Source organism: Strigops habroptila, chromosome 4 (genome assembly GCF_004027225.2).
Source record: "Strigops habroptila isolate Jane chromosome 4, bStrHab1.2.pri, whole genome shotgun sequence".
NCBI lineage: Eukaryota > Metazoa > Chordata > Aves > Psittaciformes > Psittacidae > Strigops > Strigops habroptila.
Genome location: NC_046358.1, coordinates 68,248,219 through 68,269,388, shown reverse-complemented (window position 1 = coordinate 68,269,388; position 21,170 = coordinate 68,248,219). Strand labels below are relative to the sequence as shown.

Here is a 21,170-nt window from a genome sequence, read left to right as displayed (position 1 = left end):
GCTTCCAAATGAGTTCTATGCAGTTTAGTAACCTTTGCTCTCCTGGGAGATGCACTTTGCGCAGTGTGCTGCTGCGGTGCAGAGCTTGGATGTGATTATTTATGAAATCACTTGTTCATTTTTCTGTGAACTGACGTTTTGAATTAGAAGAGAAATTGCCATTTGGCTTGGGTTTTGTACACTGAAGACAATCTTAGCAGTAAATTTTTCCATATAAAGAAATGATTCTTAAAGCAAATTACCTCTTTAAATCAGAGTTACCAGTTAAAATGGGCCCAGGATGACCCTTTTTCCCCTGTGTCCGGAGCATCTCTGGAGTTCATATATGAGCAGTCATTTTGTTCTCTGCGTTGTACTGGACAGCCTGTCTAATACTGTGCCATCCAAATAGACTAAACCATAATTAATGAGACTGATGACTTTTAGCTAGCTGTAGCATCAGTCTAGCACTTGGCATCATTAAGGCCTTCTTCTAATTAATTGTTAATGAGGGCTAATGATTTTTATGAAGTCTATGTGTTTATTCTAAAGCCAGTCTTGTAACAAATCATTTTGAAAACAGGAATCTTTGCATATGAAAATATTAATGCTCATCTTCCAACCAAGAACGTCAGTGTACATAATATTAACATTCTTGGGCAGTTCAGAACTCTTGCATAAGCTTTTTGTCTTCCAGATGGGAGACGCATCTCTGCTTCCTTTTTCTCTTGCATCTCTTACCCTGTTTGGTAGGTAAACCTTGTCAGTGCAAGAGGCGCAAACTGTGCAGGGAAACAGTTTACATCTTCCTCTTTGTTACCACCTGGGTGTCTGCGCCCTCTGAATTAATCGCCTGCACATGGAAGGCAGCCTCACATACCATACAAGCAAACACATTGCACATATCCCACTAGATTGAACTTTCCACTTTGCTCAGTGATGTTACAGTTCTATGATTCCCCTCTCTGTAAGCAGTTCTTTTTTTCAATACCTAGCACATTTCTTTCAAGTGTGGTCATCTCAGTCTTAGGTCTGGGTTCACTTCTGCTGCCCTTTTGTGAATTTCCCTCTTAGCAGTATAGACAAGTGCTCTTTCTGCCTGATATTGTCTTCCTTACAGCATAGGAAAAATAAGTTCCTGATCCCCCATAATTTCTTTCATTTTACTTGCAAGGACTTGTGTTCAATCCTGTTGATTCTATGCTGATTGTTACTGCTTGAAGTATTAAGTAGTAAATAGAGCCATCAATGACTTTGGTCTCAATGCCTGCCTTCTAAGTCTCTAAAAAGAAAACAGGGCTGAGTGAGTGAAGAAATCAAATAGTTCCACTGTGCAAACCCAAAAAATGTCTTGCCTTTAAGGGTCTTTATAGCTAATTATGTGGTATTGAAGCTAAAGCCAGTGAAATCATATTGTAGTAGTTACTTCGTTCAGATTCCAGCACAAGTTCTTAGACCTCATTTCTGCAACGAATGTGGTGTTCATATTCCAGAATGGAAGACTCTTCAGAAACTTTAGACTTTTTGGAGTATAAAGAGAAGACTAAAGCAAAACCACTTGTGTTTTAGGAAGAAGCTGTCTCTGAGGGTACTGTTGAACTGAAGTAATGTAATTCTGGTCTGCTTTCTAAATAGCAGACCTAAGCAGGCAGCCCTGTGTTTCCTAAAAGTCTGGAAGAGGAGGGTCGCAAGAGTAGCATTTCTAGAATTAAAAGGAAGGTGATAGGAAAGATTGAATGCTCTTGTGAATCCGCACTGCAAACCCTTCCGTTTCTTTGGTTATTCCTATAGCTGTGATCATATTTGACTTGGTGTCCCTGTCATGTTTGTATTCACAAACTTTTGTTAACGGTGTCTGTAAGTACTTCTCTTTCAATATATTCAGGGCTACGACTGTTCGTTACAAAGGCAGAAACCTTCGTATCAAAGCTCCAATGTGCAGGGCTTTGAAGAAACTCTGTGATCCAGATGGTGAGTAAGAGATGCTGGGACGTGAAACGGTTTTAACAGATGAGCAGAAGAAAATGAGAGAGAGAATAGAGCTGTTCTGATGTGTCCAGCACTGGCAGGGGGGATTTGAGCTATTTCCCATTTGTGTTAGGGATATGTCCCTCTTGCCTTACTTAGCCTGTTTGCTTGTATAATCCCAATAACTTTAGGACCCATGTAGCTCTTTAGTCTTGGAGTATGTCACTAGCTAAATTGAAAAGGAAATAGCTACACCAGATGAGATCGCTACTGGTCTACCAGTTGTGCTTTCACTATACGTAAAGTTTAGTCCCCTATGCCAGTGACTAAGCAGTAGTATGTTATTTAGCATTTTTGACTTTTTTTTTTTACCTTCTCCAGTTCAGCTATATGTGATTTTTTTTTTTTTATTATTATTATTATTTTTCCCTTCCTTCCCCCCAGTAAGTAGAATCAGTGCAGTTTAAAAGTCTGAAATAGTGTACTCGTTCAAAGTTTCCAGTCACCTGATTTTGACACTGCTTGTTCAACTGGAAGCTCCAGTACCAGTGTACTGCAGTGGTACTGGAGTCCCCTGCAGTGTCCAGGGAAAAAAAAAATAAACATATTGGAACAGGAGGTAGTCTAAGGAAGCAGGCTCCACTGGTGAATCTGAGCTGCCTTGGTTGTCTGGAGGTGATACTGATGTCTGTGACGCTTTTTTTTTTTCCCATGTAACTGAGTCTAGTGTTGTGAGTGTGTTGTCCTTGCTTTGACCCATGCTCTTTGTGCTTCATCTCCCTCAGGTGTTAGTGATGAAGAGGACCAGAAGCCAGTACGTCTGCCTCTCAAGGTCCCTGTGGAGTTGCAGCCACGAAATAATCATGCGTGGGCACGAGTACAGAGTCTTGCCCAGAATCCACGGCTTAGGTAATGAAAAACTGATGGTGATGCTCAGAACAGGGAAATACACGAGCAGCATTCTAGCTTCTTCGTCTGTCTTCAGGGTTCTCTTTGCCAAGTGGGCAGTTCAACTTTGAGAATGCAGTTTGCCTAAATGTAGTTGTCCTGAAGAGTACACAGTAGTTATAAACATGAGATACCAGACTTGTAAATCAGATTGCATTTTTCTTTATATCTTCTGAGTAGTTATAGGAGCTACTAGAGTTGGAGATGAATTTACTTTGTGCAGTTTACACCCAGTTGTCAGAGCAGAGTGCAAGTAAACTAGAGATAAGCAGCACTAATTCTACTAAAATTTGTATTGAATGTTCCATGAGACAGAGGCACAGGGAAGTAAAACAATAGTGAGAGGTGCCTACGCCAAGACTCATTGGTTTAGTTGGAACTAGCAGAAAGGAAGGTATTTGTAGCATAATCCCTACCCTGCAAAATGTAGTTGGTGCTGCTGTTTGTCATCAGTGGCTGCTCGTCCTTGTACTTAAATCTAGTCCAAAACTCAGAGCAGAAAACACGAGGCCTCTCTGATGTTGCTTGAGGACTTCAGTGTAAAGAGCAAAGATCAGGCAGAGAGGAGAAGGAAAGTTGTTAGCATTAGTTTTATTTTATAAAATGCTTTGAGAGCAAAGATTAAAGGTTTGGGGGGTTTTTGTGCCCCTTTTTCCCTTTCTTTCTATACTCCATGTGGTAGCTTTGGGCGTTGCTTGCACCTCTGCAGTTCAACTAAATCTCACCAGTTTTTCTATCTTCTTCCATCTGGAGAAACTAGTATCTTGAATCATGGCAATCAGATTTATCCAGTAGGCTTTTAGATCTTTCTCAGTTGTGGGTTATCCAGATTTTAAAGTTGTGCAAGAAAACGTTTTTGTTTTTCTTGGATTATTTTTTTTTTTTTTTTTTTTGGTGGAGCTTGGGAGCGGTGGGTGTGTTCTCTAGGCTTGCATTCCAGAGCGTCACTTTCTTCCCTGAATTCCCATTCTAGCATCAAGGCCGTGATTTGAACTTCGGCTGACATTTCTTCTGTTCCCTTGCTTTGTTAATCTTGCACACAGGATGATTGTGGAGTTACATCGGAAGGTCTCTAGCCTCATTGAGTTCCTGAAGCAGAAGTGGGCTCTCCATGAAGTACGTATTGTATCCTTTCTCTGCTTTTTAATTTGTGAGGCTGGAAGAAGTACCAGTGTAGCCCTTGGTACTTAGAACGGTGTCAAAATGTGTCAGATGGAAGTTACTGCACAGGAGGGGAGTCTGGTTTGCTGTGCAGTGACACTGGGGTTTTCTGCTTGGTTCTGTTGGGGCTCGATAGTTGGTTAAGATTTTTGTTTTACGATTAGAGTGGTGTGAAGCAGAGATCAGTAATTTTGACTGGAACAGAGATTTAGTTTGTGGCTATATCAAGTCTTCAGTGTAGTCTTTATCACCACAAAAGGACTTAATTTCTGATCAGAGAGTCTTGATAGCTATGCTGAGTAGAGAACATATCACTGAGCAGATGCTGGGGGGTTCCCCCCCCCCTTTTTTTTTTAACTTGCAAAATAGGTGCCCAGGTGCTTGTTTGGAGGGGGCAGGTGATTGTTGTATTCTTTGACACATCTTTTTTTAGCGTAAAACACTAGAAGAACGGCAGCTTCAAGACTCCAGAGACTCAGAAGCAAGAGGCAGCTTCTCAGAGGAGAAAGTGATGCTCCATCTTTTCCCAGGAGAGAATTGTACACTCACTCCACTGCCTGGGGTAGCCAGAGTGGTCCACTCCAAGGCTTTCTGCACAGTGCATTGGCAGGAAACTGGCAAATGCAAACAAAACACGAAAGACTCTCACTTACTACCCCCTGCACAAATCCTAGGCATACAGAGTGGTCAGGGGACAGCGAGGGGTCAGCTAAAATACCCACGGGGAACAGAAGGTAAGGGTGTTGGAAGGGCAGAGAGCACTATAGAGTCAAGCAGAACCTCTCAGCCCATAGCTGAACTTTCTGCAAGCACTGAAGATGGTGCCCCAGAGCCTGGCCTGGTGGAAGGAACAACCTCAAATCTTGGCATCACTAATTCTCTCCAAAAAATGCCTTCTGGACTTCAAGATCCAGGAGGGAACCACGAAAAGCTGAGCTCAGTGGCCACCTGTGTGGAGGGCAGGGAGGCCGTGGCGAGTGACCAAGCAACTGTGCTACCATCATGCAGCACAGCTTGTGCTTGCAGTAAGATTCCTGATGTGGAAGAACTCTCTCTGCTTGATCCATTCCCACGGTACATGAAGTCCTGTCAGGACCTGATCGTCCCAGAGAAATGTTCTTGCACAGACAAACTGCGTGGGAAAGACTCTACTCCAGCAGCTGGTGATACTTCTAGTGGGGTTTTTCCAGGCAGGAGGAGCACAGAGACATCTGACTCCTATTCACAGCTACCGAGAGGTGGTGTGGCTTCACCCAGCAGTGGCCCATCCAGATACGAAACTCAGGCTAGCCACAGCCAGGGCCAGCAGCTTGATGCTTGTACCAAGGATATAACAGATACAGTCATGGAGGATTCTCAAGAGAAGCTGGGCTCCTCGTTTCCACCTCCACCTCAGGGACAGTCTAGTACAAAGTCTCTCAAGGATGACCCAAGCCGGCTCTCTCAACAGGTTAGAGAAGAAGGATGGAGTCTGCGAACTTCTGAGAGCCTTACGCTGGCTGAAGTCTACCTCATGATGGGCAAACCGAACAAACTGCAGCTGGAATATGACTGGTTGGCTGTCTTGGAGCCAGAAACCCAGGATGCTAGGGAGCAAACATCTGAATCAAGTGCTGCTCCTGCATGTCCCAGCTTTCACAAGCAGAGACTCCTGAGCTGCCTTTTAAAACTCATCTCAACTGAAGTCAATCCCAAACCAGTAAGTAACTCTCATTCATCCACCAGCTGCTAAACTGTTGCTTGATCTGGGGAACAGTTGCCCAGTCATACAGTAAATCAGTGATCAGTCTTGTCAAAATCTTGGAAGACTCCTGTTTAAAAAAAACCCAAACTTAACACAAAGAAACCCAAACCAAAACAAACAACCCAACCAAACCACAGCCCACTTGCTACAGAGTGGGCTTTTCCTCAATATGCTGCATTTGCTTTTTACATGACCTTTTAGTTTCTGGTTTCCTCTGAGTCTCAGTGGTATTACAATGGACATTTAATGTGACTCCTGAAAAGATCAGTCATGAGGTTAGCTTAGGTGGGTGCCTTCGATTCTCTCTCAGGTTCATAGAGCCATAGAATAGCCCAGGCTGGAAGGCACCTTGGAAGATAATCTGGTCCAAGCTTTTGGGGGAAATAGATCCTAGATGGCAAAGGGAGCCTTCATGAGATTAATATCCCACATGAAAACTACAACTCTTAATTTTCACTGTTTATGTAGTTCAAGTTGCACTGTGTGTGTAAAAAGAATTTATTTCTTTGGGCTAGCATAGTAACTATAGCTATGCCTGCCACAGCGGCTTTTGTAACAGTTCCCTGACTCTAGGATAGTTGTTTATCAGACCCAGAAAAATACCTTCTTCCTCAGGCAGACCACTGGGAAGGAACTTGCTTTCCTCCTTCTGGGTTGCAACCTTGTGTGTTTAAGATCTGGAAAAGACCAGGCTCTGGGGAGACTTCAGAGCAGCTCCCAGTGCCTAAAGGGGCTACAAGAAACCTGGAGAGGGGCTTTGGACAGAGGCCTGTAGGGACAGGACAAAGGGGGAATGGCTTTAACCTGCCAGAGGGGAGACTGAGATGAGCTCTTAGGCAGAAGTTCTTCCCTGTGAGGGTGGTGAGGTGCTGGCACAGGTTGCCCAGAGAAGCTGTGGCTGCCCCATCCCTGGCAGTGTTCAAGGCCAGGTTGGACACAGGGGCTTGGAGCAACCTGCTCTAGTGGAAGTTCAGCACATCTGGCTGAACACCGGTGTTGGAGATGTGATGAGTGAAAGATTTCATTTGCATTCTATTCTAGCATAGGATGCAAATGTACTGCTGCTCCCAAACACACCTAGTTCTTTGATCTTCCTTTCTTGGTTGTTGTGATTTAACCCCAGCTGCTCTTACCCACCCACCCTGCCCCAGGTGTGGTGGGAGGGAGAATGGGGGAAAAAATAAAGGTAAAAAGCTGTGGGTCGAGATAAGAACAGATTAATAATTGAAATAAAGTAAAATATAGTAATAATGATGATGACAGTTCAGAACCATCTTTGCTCAGATACAGACTTTGTTTAAACTTTGAAGACTTTTCATAGGCTCATGGAAAGGTTTGTGTTGGAAGGGACTTTGAAGCTCCTCCAGTCCCAACCCACTGCCATGGGCAGGGACACCTTCCACTAGAGCAGGTTGCTCCAAGCCCCGTCCAACCTGGCCTTGAACACTGCCAGGGAGGGGGCAGCCACAGCTTCTCTGGGCAACCTGTGCCAGCGCCTCAGCACCCTCACAGGGAAGAACTTCTGCCTAAGAGCTCATCTCAATCTCCCCTCTGTTGGTTTAAAGCCATTCCCCTTTATCCTGTCATTACGTGCCCTTTGGTCTGACATCTCATAGATCTGTGACAATGTCTCCTCTTTTGGCATCTACTTTTACTTCTGGTGACATGTGACAGCCAGGGATGACATGATTAAACAATCACAAACCAGAAAGAAGGACATCCCCTTAGACTGGGCAGGGAGAGGGATAGGAGAGGAGTAAAACCCACCCCTTCTTATTTGCAAGTGTTTTACTGTCTCTTTAGTGCTCTTAGTGTCTTAAAGTAGGGTAGTACTACTGAAAAATCCAGGGGCTCTCTCAGCTACATACCATATTGTGCATTCCAGTAAGAAGACGGTAACGTAACGTTTGATTTGTCAAATACCACGTCATACTCGCTGTGTTTCAGAAAAAGAGATATTTTTCTTGTGGCAGTGTGTGTCCTGGCACTGATAGGTGTTCAAGAGGGGATGATGATGTTTTCTGCCTAATTGAAACTACCGTAGAGTTTGAAAGTTTTGTGTCTTAAATCCTCTGCATTTCATCACGTAATGGCAGGAACCATAATATTTTTGCCACAGGTTACTTGGGCAGAGAAGGGTTGATTGTCCATATCCCTACTATTTTCTCAAGATAATACCTAGCAAAGCCAAAATGGCCAAGTGTGCTGTGGTTCATCCTTTAAATGAACATTACAAAAAACTGTAGCAAATAGCACTGCAGTGAAGTGTGGGTGGTGATTTTGTACCTGTGATTGCACACAGATTCCTTAAAAGGGGAACATATTCTGGAAAAGCACTTGAACAATTTAATGAAATAACTGAATAGCCTGGAAAATTAGTAAAGCACCTTGCCATGAGTCTCTTTTTATTGCTGTGTTACAGTGTGAATAGGAAAAGGGATGGAAAAAAAACCCCCAAAACTATTGGTCTCTGCGTGACTAGAATTAAGAACAAAATATCTTTGTCCAGGTCTCCTTCTGCCCAGAGGAGCCCTCTGAATGGTGATGGTTATGAAAATCATTTTTGTGCTGGACTAAACCCAGCACCTCTTCCATTACTGACAAATCTGTGTCTTTACCTTCTTTTTTTCTTTTATCTGGGTTTTCCAGCACTCTGTGAAGCTTGTTGAATGTTAACCCCTTCTAACATAAATTAACGATACTAGACTGATGTCATTTAACACTGCTAAATGCACAGGAAGGGAATTTCAGCTGCCCACACACACACCTGAAGGTATTGGTTAGAGTGCTTAAAGATACTGTAGTCTGTCAGATGATGGGGTTTTTTGGGTGTTTGGTTTTTTTTTTTTTTTTGTTAGCTTCCTAAGTAGAATGAGCTTAATGGTGTATTTGTTGCAGCAGCACACAGTATTCATGTCGTGTGTGCATTTTCAGATGCCTGAGATGAGCTCCATTGCCACGTCACCTATAAAGCCTGCTCAGGAGGAGCAGTCACTGACTCCTCCAGGGAAGGTGATTGCCATCAGCACCAGGAGTCCAGGTTGTGCACGAAACCAATCTGCCCTTCGCAACAATAAGACTTTTTCTCCTGGTGCTGCTTCCAGCTCCTCAGGTGAGTGTTCATGAAAATGGATTTCATGAGGTCACACCGTTAGTACCTCAGCCATGATGAGTACACTCAAGTAATGAAACACCAGGGGGATGAATGTACTTCCACTTTTGAACTTAACTGTTTAAGAACATTGGTATGTGTTAATTTGCTTTAGAGTTATTGTAAGTTCAGTACTACTTTGAGTCTTAGAGAACAATGCATGTCAATACTGCAGTTTACAGTCCAGAACAACTCTCAGGTGTCTCTCTTGCAAAAGATGCTGGCATGTGTTAGAAGCTGTGCTGTAGTTTAACCCTAGACACAGCTCAGCCCTACAGCACCGCTCACTCCCCACAGCTGGATGGGGGAGAGAATCGGCAGAGTAGAAGTGAGAAAACTCGTGGGGTGAATAAAAGCAGTTTAATGGGTAAAGCAAAAGCCACATGCACAAGCAATGCAGAACAAGGAGTTCCTTCACCACTTCCCATTGCAGGCAGGCAGTCAGCCATCTCCAGGAGAGCAGGGCTCCATCATGTGTAACGGTGACTTGGGAAGATAAATGACATCATTTCCAATGTCCCCCTCCTTCTTCTCTTCCCCCAGCTTTATAGGCTGAGCATGACACTATACGGTCTGGAATATCCCTTGGGTCAGCTGAGGTCAGCTGTCCTGGCTGTGTCCCCTCCCAACTCCTTGTGCACCCTCAGCCTCCTCACTGATGGGGTGAGGAGCAGAACAGCCCTTGATGCTGTGTAAGCGCTGCTTAGCAGTAACTAAAACATCCCTGCATGATCAACGCCATTTCCAGCACAAATCCAAAACACAGCCCATACTAGCTCCTATGAAGAAAGTTAACTCTATCCCAGCCAGAACCAGCACAAGCTGACTGATACATGATATGGGATCTGAAAGAGTGAAGGTTTACAGAGCAGGGGTGTGTAAAGTTTGTTGATAATTCATGAAATTTTTCGGTGCTTTTCTGCCATTATAAAATACGGAATGATTATGAATTGCGTTTTAATAGAAGGTACAGATGCTAGAATTTGCAAGTGCCAGCCCTACAGACCAAGAATTTCTGTTCTACAGTCCAGTTGCATGGGCCAGCAAATGTTTTATGACTTTAGAAAAGCCCATGAAGGCGTCAGAGTTACTGGGAACAACTGGGATTCTTGGGCTGTCCTTTTCACACCCTGCTGTAAGAAGCAGTGGACTATGAGCAGTTTAACTGATACTGTAAAGCACTTGGGGTGCTGCGTGGTTTTAATTTTAAAATGGAGTTACAGTAATTCTGGTCTAAAACTGCATTGTGCTTACCTGCAGACAAAGATGTACTTGTTTAAATATCTAGTAGAAAGCCAGTAATTTAATAGATCAAACAAATTGTTGTATTTCAGTGAGATACACAGGCTTGAAGGACACATCCTTTCAAATCGGACTTCCTTAGCTTGTGATACTCATTTTTATGAGAGAGTACTTAATGCTTCCCTAATGTCTTGAAAATCCTTTCTAGAACAGCAAGAATATCACAGTACTTTATACCTAATACCCTAGGGACAGGCACCTGTTCTGTTAGACCGCCCTTCACTGATTCAAAAAGAAATCTTTGTATGTATGTTAGTCTGATTCCCTTCGCTGAGTTCCACTTGGGTTGTGAGGCCCTGTGGTTTGACATGGTGTAATGAAACACAGAGTCAGGAAAAGAAAAATATAGTGTATGTATCCCTGCTTTGGTATGGTACTGAAGAGACAGGTTGGCTTCAGCTGAGCTGTTTGGCTGGAATAGAGGAGCGGAAGTGTGCGCAGTACAGCATTCTACCTGGTTCAGCTCCTCAACAGCTCTGCTTGGGGTGATGCATTTGGCTGAGGCCTCAGGTAATGGCATTCCAGCACATCCAATGGATACCCAAGCAGGTTGTTTTGGTAGACTAACTGAATCTCATTTATCACCCCTGATGAAGGTGTTCTGGATCTAAAGTAGGATTGTTTGTGGCCTGGATTTCAACCTTTGGCATACAATAATTATGATGCTTCTTTGCATCCTCAAATACAGTGCTATTAAATTATTGCAGTAATGTGGCTATCAGAAAGCAAACTGCCCGCTTACTTTTGGTGATGACCCTTCTAGGTGCGTTCCCTCATAGAATTTGGTCCTGAGTCCATCTAGGTGCTATATGCTTCTCTATGTATGTCAGGGGTAAAAGGAAGACAACAGAAAATGTAGGCCCTCTCTGGAAGGAAAAGGGAGACTTGGTCACCTGAGGCATGGAGAAGGCTGAGGTACTCAGTGACTTTTTTGCCTCTGTCATCACTGGCAAGAGCTCCAGCCACACCACTCAAGTCACAGAAGACAAAGTCGGGGACTGGAAGAATGAGGAACCACCTGCTGTAGGAGAAGATCAGGTTTGAGATCATGATAAGGAACCTGAAGGTGTTCAAGTCCCTGGGACCTGATGAGATGCAGCTGTGAGTCCTGATGGAACTGGCAGATGAAGTTGCCAAGCCATTATCCATCACATTGGAGAATTTCTGGCAGTCTGAAGTTCCTCTAACTGGAAGAGGGGAAACATAAGCCCCATATTTAAAGAGAGGAAAAAAAGGAGGACCCAAGGAACTACAGACCAGTCAGTCTCACCTCAGGGCTGGCGAGATCATGGAGTGGATCCTCTTGGAAACTATACTAAGGCACATACATGGGAAATAAGAAAAGTGATTGGTGAAAGCCAACATGGCTTCAATAAGGGCAAATAATGCCTGACAAATTTGGTGGCCTTCTGTGGTGGGCCACAGCATTGGTGGATAAGGGAAGAGCGACTGACATCATCTATCTGGACATGTGCAAGGTGCACTGTCCTGCACGACATCCTTGTCTGTAAACTAGAGAAGCATGAGTTTGATGGATGGATTGCTCAGTGGATGAGGAATTGGCTGGATGGCCACACACACAGACTTGCAGTCAACAGGTCAATATCTGTGTGGAGATCAGTGATGAGTGGTGATCCTCAGGGGTTGGTGTTGGGACCGATCCTGTTCAACATCGTTGTCGGCAACATGGACAGTGGGATCGAGCACCCTCAGCAAGTTTATTGATGACACCAAGCTGTGTAGTGTGGTCAATGTGCTGGAGGAAAGAGATGGAATCCACAGGGATCTGGACAGGCTGGAGACGTGGGGCTGTGTGAACCTCATGAAGTTCAACAAGGCCTTTTTAACTTTTTTATTATGTCTCCAGCTAGCAGTGTGCCTTTTGTGGAGCTATCAGTGTTTGCCAGTGCTTTCAGTACTCCTGGAGTGTGTGCAGGCTATCTTCTGAGCTTTATTTTTTACTGAGAAGGTCAAATCATAGAATCATAGAATGATTTATGTTGGAAGGGACCTTGAAGCTCACCCAGTTCCAACCCACTGCCATGGGCAGGGACACCTTCCCACAGACCAGGTTGCTCAAAGGCTTTTTCCAACCTGGCTTTTCACCCTAGCTGGATCCCTGCAGAGTGGGCACAGCACTGAGGAATGCTACAGTAAAGAGAAATGCAAATGGAGAAGTTTTACTCGGAGCAGATGCTGTTATTTCAGTGTGCCATATGTATTTCTAAGGCAGTCCATCTTTTGGAAGATACTTTGGTAAACTGATCCCTGCTGTCTCATTTCTCTGCCGCCAGAATAATTTTATTGTGGTTGCACTTTGAATTGCCATGAGGAATAGGTGAGAGATGGGGACTGTAAATGAAACATAAGCTTTGTCGAATGAACTTGTCTTTTTATTGTCTTCCCCTACAAAAAGGATAGTGGGTATATAATTTGTTCAGTGGGAAGGGCCCTCAAGTATTTCTGTAAGCTGAACAGATAAACTGATTAACAGAGTCTGTGTGGGGCTTAAATTCTAGTTTCTTTAGTAGCGTAAAATCACATTTAACCCCTTTGTTCTGAGGATTTCAAAGCAAGTGAATGTTTGCAGTAGCCTTTTGAAGCAGTTAAATACTGTGAATTTGCAGGTGGGGAAAATGAAATATTGATTGATTTGTGATTTGGGATCATGCACATGGTGGCAGATCCAGAATCCATAGCCTCTGCTCTCTCTATGAGCCTTCAGTTACTAAATAGTTACTTTCTTCTTGGTTTTGCTTCTCTTGTAGGTTTGAGAAACCTCCCTAGACCTCTCTTGGTGGCTGGTCCTTCAAGTTCTGGAAGCACTGATGCTGACGGTGGACTCTTTGCAGTTCCTACGACTCTGCCACCCAACAGCCGCCATGGGAAACTGTTCCTGCCCAGCAAAGAAGCAGAACTGACCTTCCGGCAGCACTTGGACACAATCAGTGTGAGTGAGGTGACTGCATGAACGAAGTAGTATGTTGTGCCTGAGCCTGCTTCTATGGTATGACAGGAATGTGTTGGTTCATCAGGAGGTATGAGTTCCTTATGAAGCAGTGCTGGTAGTGATGCTCTAGCATAAACTTGTATTAGCTGAGATTAGCCGGATTTTGACTATCTGACTGTGCCTTGCAGTGACATCACCTGTTGAGACCCCAGTCTGAATGCCATCACACGGCCTGATGAAGCTGGTTCACACTCTAATTAAGTTGCTCCAGCAAATAGATGTGCCAGCTTTAGCAAAAATGATAGCCTTCTTCCTGTGCAGCTGGTTTTAGTACCAGTAAATGCAGCCTCATAGCTGCATTTAATTCCAATTCTGATTTTAGTTTATATATACAATCTCAGTAACAGTTTCATAGCAAGCTACAGTAGTTAAGTAGTGAAATGGCTTTTTTGGGAGGAAACTTTATTTCCATGAGAAATAAAACACACATTCCTTCTGGAAGACTTTCCTTCTCTAGCAGAAGGAATATTCTGTCTAAACCAAAGCAGAGTATTTTAATAAATAGTTGTGACATTATTGAAAAACAGAGTTTGGGGTCTGTGTGCTTAAAATATTTTCTAATGCATCTCCTGTTCTTGTCCAGATGCAGTCGGACTTCTTCTTGCCAAAGCCAAGGAAGTTACGGAACAGGCACTTGCGGAAGCCATTAGTAGTACAGGTCAGAGCAGTTTGCAAAGTGTGAAATGCCTAGTTTGCTTCCTGAAGAAGTATCAGTAAGGCTATAATGATTTGCATCTAACTGAAATAAACCTGACCTTCTCTCATACATGCACTGGGAAAGTGAAGCTGAATATATGAAGGAGCAAGCAGTTCAGTCTGTATCGTAACCAGGCATGTTATATTCCCTGTGTGAGGAATGTCAACAACAGTAGTAGTCCAGTGCATGAAGTTAGTTTGTTAAAAATAAAAATCCCCTCCTCTGAAGGCAGGTTCTACAGTTTGTGCCTGGTCCTGGTGCACAAGCAATGTGTTCATCCTGAGCTGCCAGTTGGGGCTATCACAACAAGATCTCCCTTTTGGACAGCTTTTCCTGCTCACTGGTGGCTGTTCAACTGGGGTGGATATAAACCTCTATTGAAATAAAGCACAACACTATTTGGAAGAGCTATTCTGGAACAAAAATGGGACTTGCAAAGAGATGTATGGAAGAGGTAGCCTGATGTCATGGGACTTTTGGTAGGTGTTAACCTCCTTTAGACTGCTCTGATAACCCAGCAAAAAGGCACATGCTGTAGAGAAACCACAGGCAGGTGGAGAACATACAAGAAATCTATAACCAAAATAATGGAAACTTGTTTCAGGAAAACAAAGTTACCAAGTGTCCGTATGCCCTTTTGTCTCTTCTGCTCTGTGTGAGAGTAGCAGGCCTAGAAATTACATACATGCTGGGTTTTGGTACTGGGATATTCTGGACTATGCAATTCCATTTGGTTTACGAGTCCCAAATACACACAGCTGCCTTGTTAATTCACACGTGTAATTGTAATGGAAGACCAGTTTGCACACAGACTGGATCCCATCATTAAGATCACTGCTGTAGTTCTGCAGGAGATTTGAAAATTACTGCAAGTATAATGAGAAAGGAATATGGTTCTATTTAGCATTTCTCTGAGAATTGTCCAGGTGGAATACTTCTCTTACAGTAGTTTACAGGGAAAACACATGATTCCTATCTGTAACTTCTTTCTCAAGATTACACAGACCTTATTGTTGTGTCTGTTACATGATAGTCATGCCGTGTAAATACTCCGCTCTTTCTGGAAGATATCATGAGCTTCTGTGCTTTAGAAGATGAGCTTTACCCTCTGCTCTGTGTTTAAATGTGTTCTGGTGTATTGTTTCTCTCATGTAGAGAACGCTGCTGCCCAGGCCATCTGGAAATCCATCCCAGCATGTCTGTTCCTTTTCGATCTTATCCAACTCATCCATTACAGGTGAGTCTCTGCATATCTTCTCTCAATTTTATGCTCTCAAGAGCTGGCCTGGAAAAGTGTTCCTTAAAACTGCATAAAGGAATAATTTCTGAAAAGAGGACAATATCCTTTCAAAACCACAAAGTCATTTACCAGTTGTTTGAATCACTTCCTACAGGGTGATGGGATTGTTCTCTTGGATCATTGTTAAGCAAGTTATGATTATGATAAAAAATTTTTTCTTCCTTTTCCCAGTATTGAAAGCAGGGAATAGTAAGGAGTTCTCTACAAGGAGACAAAATTTTGGAATAAATTCCTGAGATAAATTGGCTTTTTTCTGTAGGGTGTGATGGTTTATCTAGATTTTATAATGGCCTTTTTCTAGTACCTGAGATACCATTTAAATTTCAGACTGTATAACTAATATACTGCCCATTTGTCCTTTCCTGCTGATACACTCTTGAGTACAATGGGTGATCTCAGCTTAAATCTCAAAATCAACATGAGACTTTAAGTGTTGTCTTCATTGCAATAAGGGGTGTAGCTGGTTAGCTTGCATTACTATTTCAAGTCTGTTGCCTCATCTACACTGCTTGCCTTACCAGAACTTGCTACTGCTTGGAATTTATTTGCTTTCATTGAACTGTGTTGTACTCTGCTTTAAAGATGTTTGATTTCATTTGCTTGAGAGGTATTTAATTCTTCACCCTAGGGAGAGGTTCATTTCGGCCAATCCAGTCCTCACTGACGAAAGCTGCTGTTTCTCGTCCAATCGTGCCCAAAGTTCTACCAACACAGGCTACCAACCATCTGTCCAGTAAGTCATGTCTGGACCAGACAAGAGTCATGGTCTGTTGTGAGCTTTGTGGTGGTTTCTGTAGCCGAAGTAAAATCAGTGCCTTTGGAAGTTAAAGAAGAGGGCTGTGTTAATGAGATCTTGCCTGCTGTGGCTTTGTGTGACTGCAGGAAGGGAGCAGTCTGAACTCTGTTCCTTTGCTGTGTCTGACCTGCAGGCAAAGCATGGGCTTAGAGTTTGTGACCAGAGTTCAGCACTTTTGTGATGTTTTGTGGTAAGAAAAGGGGTTGTGACATTTGAAAGGAACTTAGAAACTGCTGATCTGTTAATACGGGATTAGGAATTCTATAAGAAGAAAAACTGCTAGTGTACCCCAAGCAAATGTTGTCTGGCAGCAAAAGAATGGGTCCCCCAATTAGGACAATTGGTGAGGTGAAAGCAATGACAGCCTCTCTGTTTTTACTTAGAGGATTCTCTGTGATGAGAAAACATTCAGGGCCTTTAAGTGGCTTTTTAAAAGATTTGAGTGAGGTTGACCCTGCAACAAGGTAAGTTTTTTATATTGAGTCTAAACAGTTGCTAGAGGCAAGATAACAAAATAAGGCTGTGTTGGTTTTAGAGCCCCTTTAGTAAAACCATAGGAAACTTCTAGAAATTGCATAACCAAATTCTTAACAATTTGCAGACAAAAAAAAAAAATAGCAGGAAAGGGCAGGGGATGAGAACTGGGATGTTTCTCTGAACTGGTCTGATTTACCTGGTAACGTGGTGGAACGGGGCAGGAGAATTAACCACTTTAGCTGAAAGAAATATTACACTTTGAAGAGTTACAGCTGGAACTGCTGGTCAGATAATGACCATTTTAGCTTTTTTGCATGTGTTAAGTTTTGACTCTGAGTCACAACAAAGTCATTGCCTGAAGAAAAGCCTTGTGGTTTTTTGGCTTTTTTCTTCCCCTCCCCCCCCCCCCCCATCTTCACAAAAGGTGCTATTGACTTGGCAGCTAAAAGTGCTGGTATTATTCCTGGGAGCCCCGTGCCTGTCCTGGATGCAGATGGTTTGTCAGGTGTGTCTCCATTGTCACCAGACGGAGTGGCCACAGTGGTGACAGGGCAGGAGTCAGCAGCACAGAACAGAGGCTCCATCGCCACCGTGGAGGTCAGTCTCAAGCGTGCTTTTTACAATAGTTCAGTGTCTTGCTCTTCCATTGTGTAAAACAAAAAAAACCTGTATTATTAATGACTGTTCAGTGAGCTTTCTCCCGGAGCTTGCTGTTGGATGCTTTGATCGTAGCAAAGCCAGCTCATGTTGTATAACATGTATTTTGGGCTGAGGGATCAAATCATCACATTGAACAGGTTTCTATCTGACACAGGGGCTTTCAGCTGTGAGACTTGTTGAAGTTGGCCATCCAGAAATGTGGGCTTGAAAAGATAGTAGCATTTCAGTAGACAGTAATTCAGGAGGGAATTTTGGGGAAAACCTGTACTTTTAGGCATGCATTAGGAATGGAAACTGATTTCTCCTTGCCATTCCTTTCACTGAGACACAGGTACATGTTGGTCCATTGTCATTTTCTCAGGGAGTTGCTGAATAATTTTGAAAGGCACAATATGTAAAAAGAGCATGCAAAAACAGTGATAGGCATGTGTCTCTTACCTCCCCAGGTACCTTTGCAGCATCTTACGTAAATGTTTGTCACTCATATGTTTTCGGTTGTGCTTCCAGGGCCCAGGCCCTGGGTGTCGGGTTCCGTTCATCAGCCTGCCCACACGGCAGGAGCAGGAGGCAGTTCCTGATGGCTTCCAGGTAGAGTATGTGTTGAAAAAACGGTTGTATGAAACGGGTAATGTTCTGGAAACACCACTGGTATTGGTAGCTAAAACCCCTGGTTCGGAGGTAATGGTACACTACTGGTACTGTTTTGTGGGAATTGAAATCTCCAGCACCTGAAGAAATTTGAAGAAGGAAATTTAGGAAAGCTGCTTAAATTCATGTGGCTGCTGTTCTCTAAAAAAGCAAAGCGAAGCTGATAGTCTCTGGCCTTTGAAGGTCAAACAGGTTTTATATATTTCCTTATACAGTGGTGTAATTGCCCTGCTATATTGTACATAGGTATTTTCTACATCACAAAGAAAGTTTTCTGCAGGTGGAAGTCCTGCTGCTTGTGCGTTTCTGAAGGAGGAACGTTAAGACTAAAAGTGTGATTGTAATGCCAGCATCCTCGTCAGAGCTTCACTTTTCTTTATGCTAGATCCATAAGGCGTAGATACTTAAAAAGTAACTGTGGCAGCACCTAAGTTGCAAGAGTGTTGTCAGCCTATCGCCAGTTCCTTCTCTAGTGGGATCCAGGACCTTCATTAGACACTTAAGCCTCAGAAGATGGGCTTCTCTTTTTTTCAGTGGAAGCACTCTCCACCGTTCCTGTGACAGGTACATGTGAAAAAGGTCCAATTAATTTGGTTGGACAGTAAACAGACATAAAGCAGAGGAAGATTTTTATTTAGATTTTTATATAGTAGAGGTGCTAGGACATGAACCTACATTTATTTGTGCTAATGGGGCCCTAGGTTCTGGTTCTTGCTCTCAGGACAGCTTTGTATATACTACATCAGAAGAGAATCACAAGCAGTTCTGTGGTGAGGTACTAATAACAAGACTCATTAAAAAAGATCAGTTGAGTTTTGGAAGGCTGTAAAGAGGAGTGAGCTGGCTGTTCAAAATATTTGTATACTTTTCAAGCTGTTACAGGTTTTTGGCCTATACAAAGGCAAATTAATACTTAATTCTTAAGAACTATCTTGTAGGTTCACCAAAACCATGTTGATGATGTTATGCTTGTTTCTTTTACGTAGGCTGTATTAAACATTATTTGGAATGATACAGACCCTTGTTTTTTCAGATTATTTGGCAGGATATGAGATGAAGCATATTTGTTTATGCTTGTAGATATTTCTCTTTCAAATACTACAAATTTATTATACAAATAATATATTCCTAAAATTCTAGGACTATTGTCTGCTGGACTATTAGTCCTCTGCCCCCACCCTCCTTAAATTCTGATTTTAATCTGATGTTTAGGAGGTAAACTGCTGCTTTTCAGGCAGATTTCCAAGTCCTTCATAGATTTACAAACAATTAACTCTGTTTCTTGTAACAGGGCACATCAGTCCTTTCTCTGTCAGAACTGTCCAAGACTTCCCTCCAGAATGGTCTTTCCACCCCTCCACTTCCCTCATCAGAGGCTTCCAGTACCCGGCTCTCTCCTCCCAATGTTTCTGCTCTCTTGGATATTTCTCTGCCTGGACCACCTGAAGATGTGCTTTCTCAAGGAGAACCTGCCACTCAAATCAGTGACTCTATCATTGAAATAGCTATCAGCTCTGGTCAATACAGTAAGTCTGAGCTCAGCTAAAGTCTTCCTATTAAATAATTCCCATGTCAGAAGAAGCTTTCCCAGGAAGCAGTTGGGGTTGTTTTGTTTGGTTGGTTTTTTGCTTTTTTTGGTTTGTTTTTGGTTTTTGTTTTTTGGTTGTTTTTTTTTTTAGCTTGTTTTTTGTTTTGTTTTTGTTTTTTTTTTTTTTTTTATATCTGTTGGAAATAAAATTTTGTGCCTAGCTTTTGGTTTATAGCGTAGATAGGTGGTTTTCTTCTTGTTGTGGAGTTTTTGGGTTGGTTGTGTTTTCCTTTCTGAACAGAAACTGTAACTTCACCACGTTGACTGAATCAGTGATTCCTGATATTGGCTTACAGGTGAAGGTGTTTCTCTCTCTCCTGCAAAGCTGAATGGCAGTGACAGCTCCAAAAGTCTTCCGTCCCCATCAAGTAGTCCTCAGCAGAACTGGATTGCGTCCCCCAGCCATGATCCCCAGTGGTACCCCAATGACTCCACAGATTCTTCTCTCAGCAGCTTGTTTTGTAAGTGTCAGTGTGCAGAGAACTGCAACAAAACAGCTCTTCCCTTAAAAAAAAGACACTGCTTATTAGAAGTGGATCCTTTGGAAAGCTGTAAACCCTGTAGGACATTAGTAGAACTCTTCCCTTGCTTTTTGCTTTCATTTCAACAGTGTTGAATAAGTTTTCTTTCTCTTAACAAGTCTGTTCCTGAAAAGATCCTGTTGCTAGATTGGGGCCCATACCTTGGGGCAGATAACTCCTTGGCAATTCTTTGTAGTCTTTTTGTAGCCTGACTCATCAGTTAGGTTGAGACATTTTGGTTGTTCTGCCAGAATGAAAAGATGCCATTGGCTCTGCTGTTGGAAAAATAGACTTCATTCTGTGCTTGGTGAGCATAATCTCAAAGACATGATCGCTGGGTTTCTTTGGAGTTTGGTTGGTGTGCTTTTTTAATTAATATTTAATGAGTCTCTGTACTCTTAGCAGCACACTGATGGTGTTCATGCTGGTAACATACTTTTTAAGAGATAAATAGATCTCCTCCTATTTTCTACTTCCTTGTCCTTCTCTTTATCCTGCAAATTGCAAACATTGGGTGCAGTGACTTACTGACGTGCCTGTTCCTTATAGCAAGTTTCATCTCCCCTGAGAAGGGACGAAAAATGTTGCCAACTCCTGTTGGGACTGCCAGTGGCACCTCCTTACTGGGACCCAGCCTTCTGGATGGAAATTCACGGGACTCTTTTGTGTCACGGTCTCTAGCAGATGTAGCAGAGGTATGTCATCTAATTACATGCAGCTGTCTGCTTCCTTTTTTAGTGCAGTGTTATTGTATATTGTTCATCATACCTTCCTGACAAGGCAAAGATGCTTTGACATCTGTACTTTAGCTTAGTAAAACAGGGTGACAGTCTTAATGGAAAGATGTAGTATTACTTGAGAGTAAATGGCCCAGAGCTGGTGCAGTAGGTCCAGAAGGAAGAAGCAGGAAATGGCCAATACCAAGTTACCTGAGAGAATGGCAGAAGATCCTGTGCTGCTGAGTTATTTTCTCTGATGGTAGAATTACCCTTCTGTTTTGAAATCTTTTGAAGGGGTAGAGTGAAGATCAGCAGTTGCTAAGGCTTTGATATGCTTGAGGACAGAACTGCCTTTCAGAGGGACAGACTGGAGGAACATAGTGGAATTCAACAGAGACAAATGCAAAAAGAATAACCCAAACAGCAATATAGGCTGGAGACTGACTGTTTAAGAAACAGCTCTGCTGAGAAGTGCCTGGACATCTTGATAGACAGCAAGCT

General features: G+C 42.9%; 1 protein-coding gene across 4 annotated transcripts in view; it reads left to right on the top strand.

The window, feature by feature from the left end:
* CRAMP1 (cramped chromatin regulator homolog 1) overlaps positions 1–21,170 on the top strand; it is a 46,657-nt gene that overhangs the window by 19,206 nt on the left and 6,281 nt on the right. For all 4 annotated transcript variants that reach the window (XM_030482822.1, XM_030482821.1, XM_030482820.1 and 1 more), the window contains exons 7-20: positions 1,865–1,950; positions 2,733–2,856; positions 3,939–4,020; positions 4,490–5,755; positions 8,735–8,912; positions 13,022–13,203; positions 13,847–13,921; positions 15,116–15,197; positions 15,889–15,993; positions 16,958–17,130; positions 17,701–17,781; positions 19,133–19,367; positions 19,726–19,890; positions 20,500–20,645. In XM_030482822.1, coding sequence (XP_030338682.1) covers positions 1,865–1,950; positions 2,733–2,856; positions 3,939–4,020; positions 4,490–5,755; positions 8,735–8,912; positions 13,022–13,203; positions 13,847–13,921; positions 15,116–15,197; positions 15,889–15,993; positions 16,958–17,130; positions 17,701–17,781; positions 19,133–19,367; positions 19,726–19,890; positions 20,500–20,645 — 2,980 coding nt within the window. The remainder of the gene's footprint in view (positions 1–1,864; positions 1,951–2,732; positions 2,857–3,938; positions 4,021–4,489; positions 5,756–8,734; positions 8,913–13,021; positions 13,204–13,846; positions 13,922–15,115; positions 15,198–15,888; positions 15,994–16,957; positions 17,131–17,700; positions 17,782–19,132; positions 19,368–19,725; positions 19,891–20,499; positions 20,646–21,170) is intronic.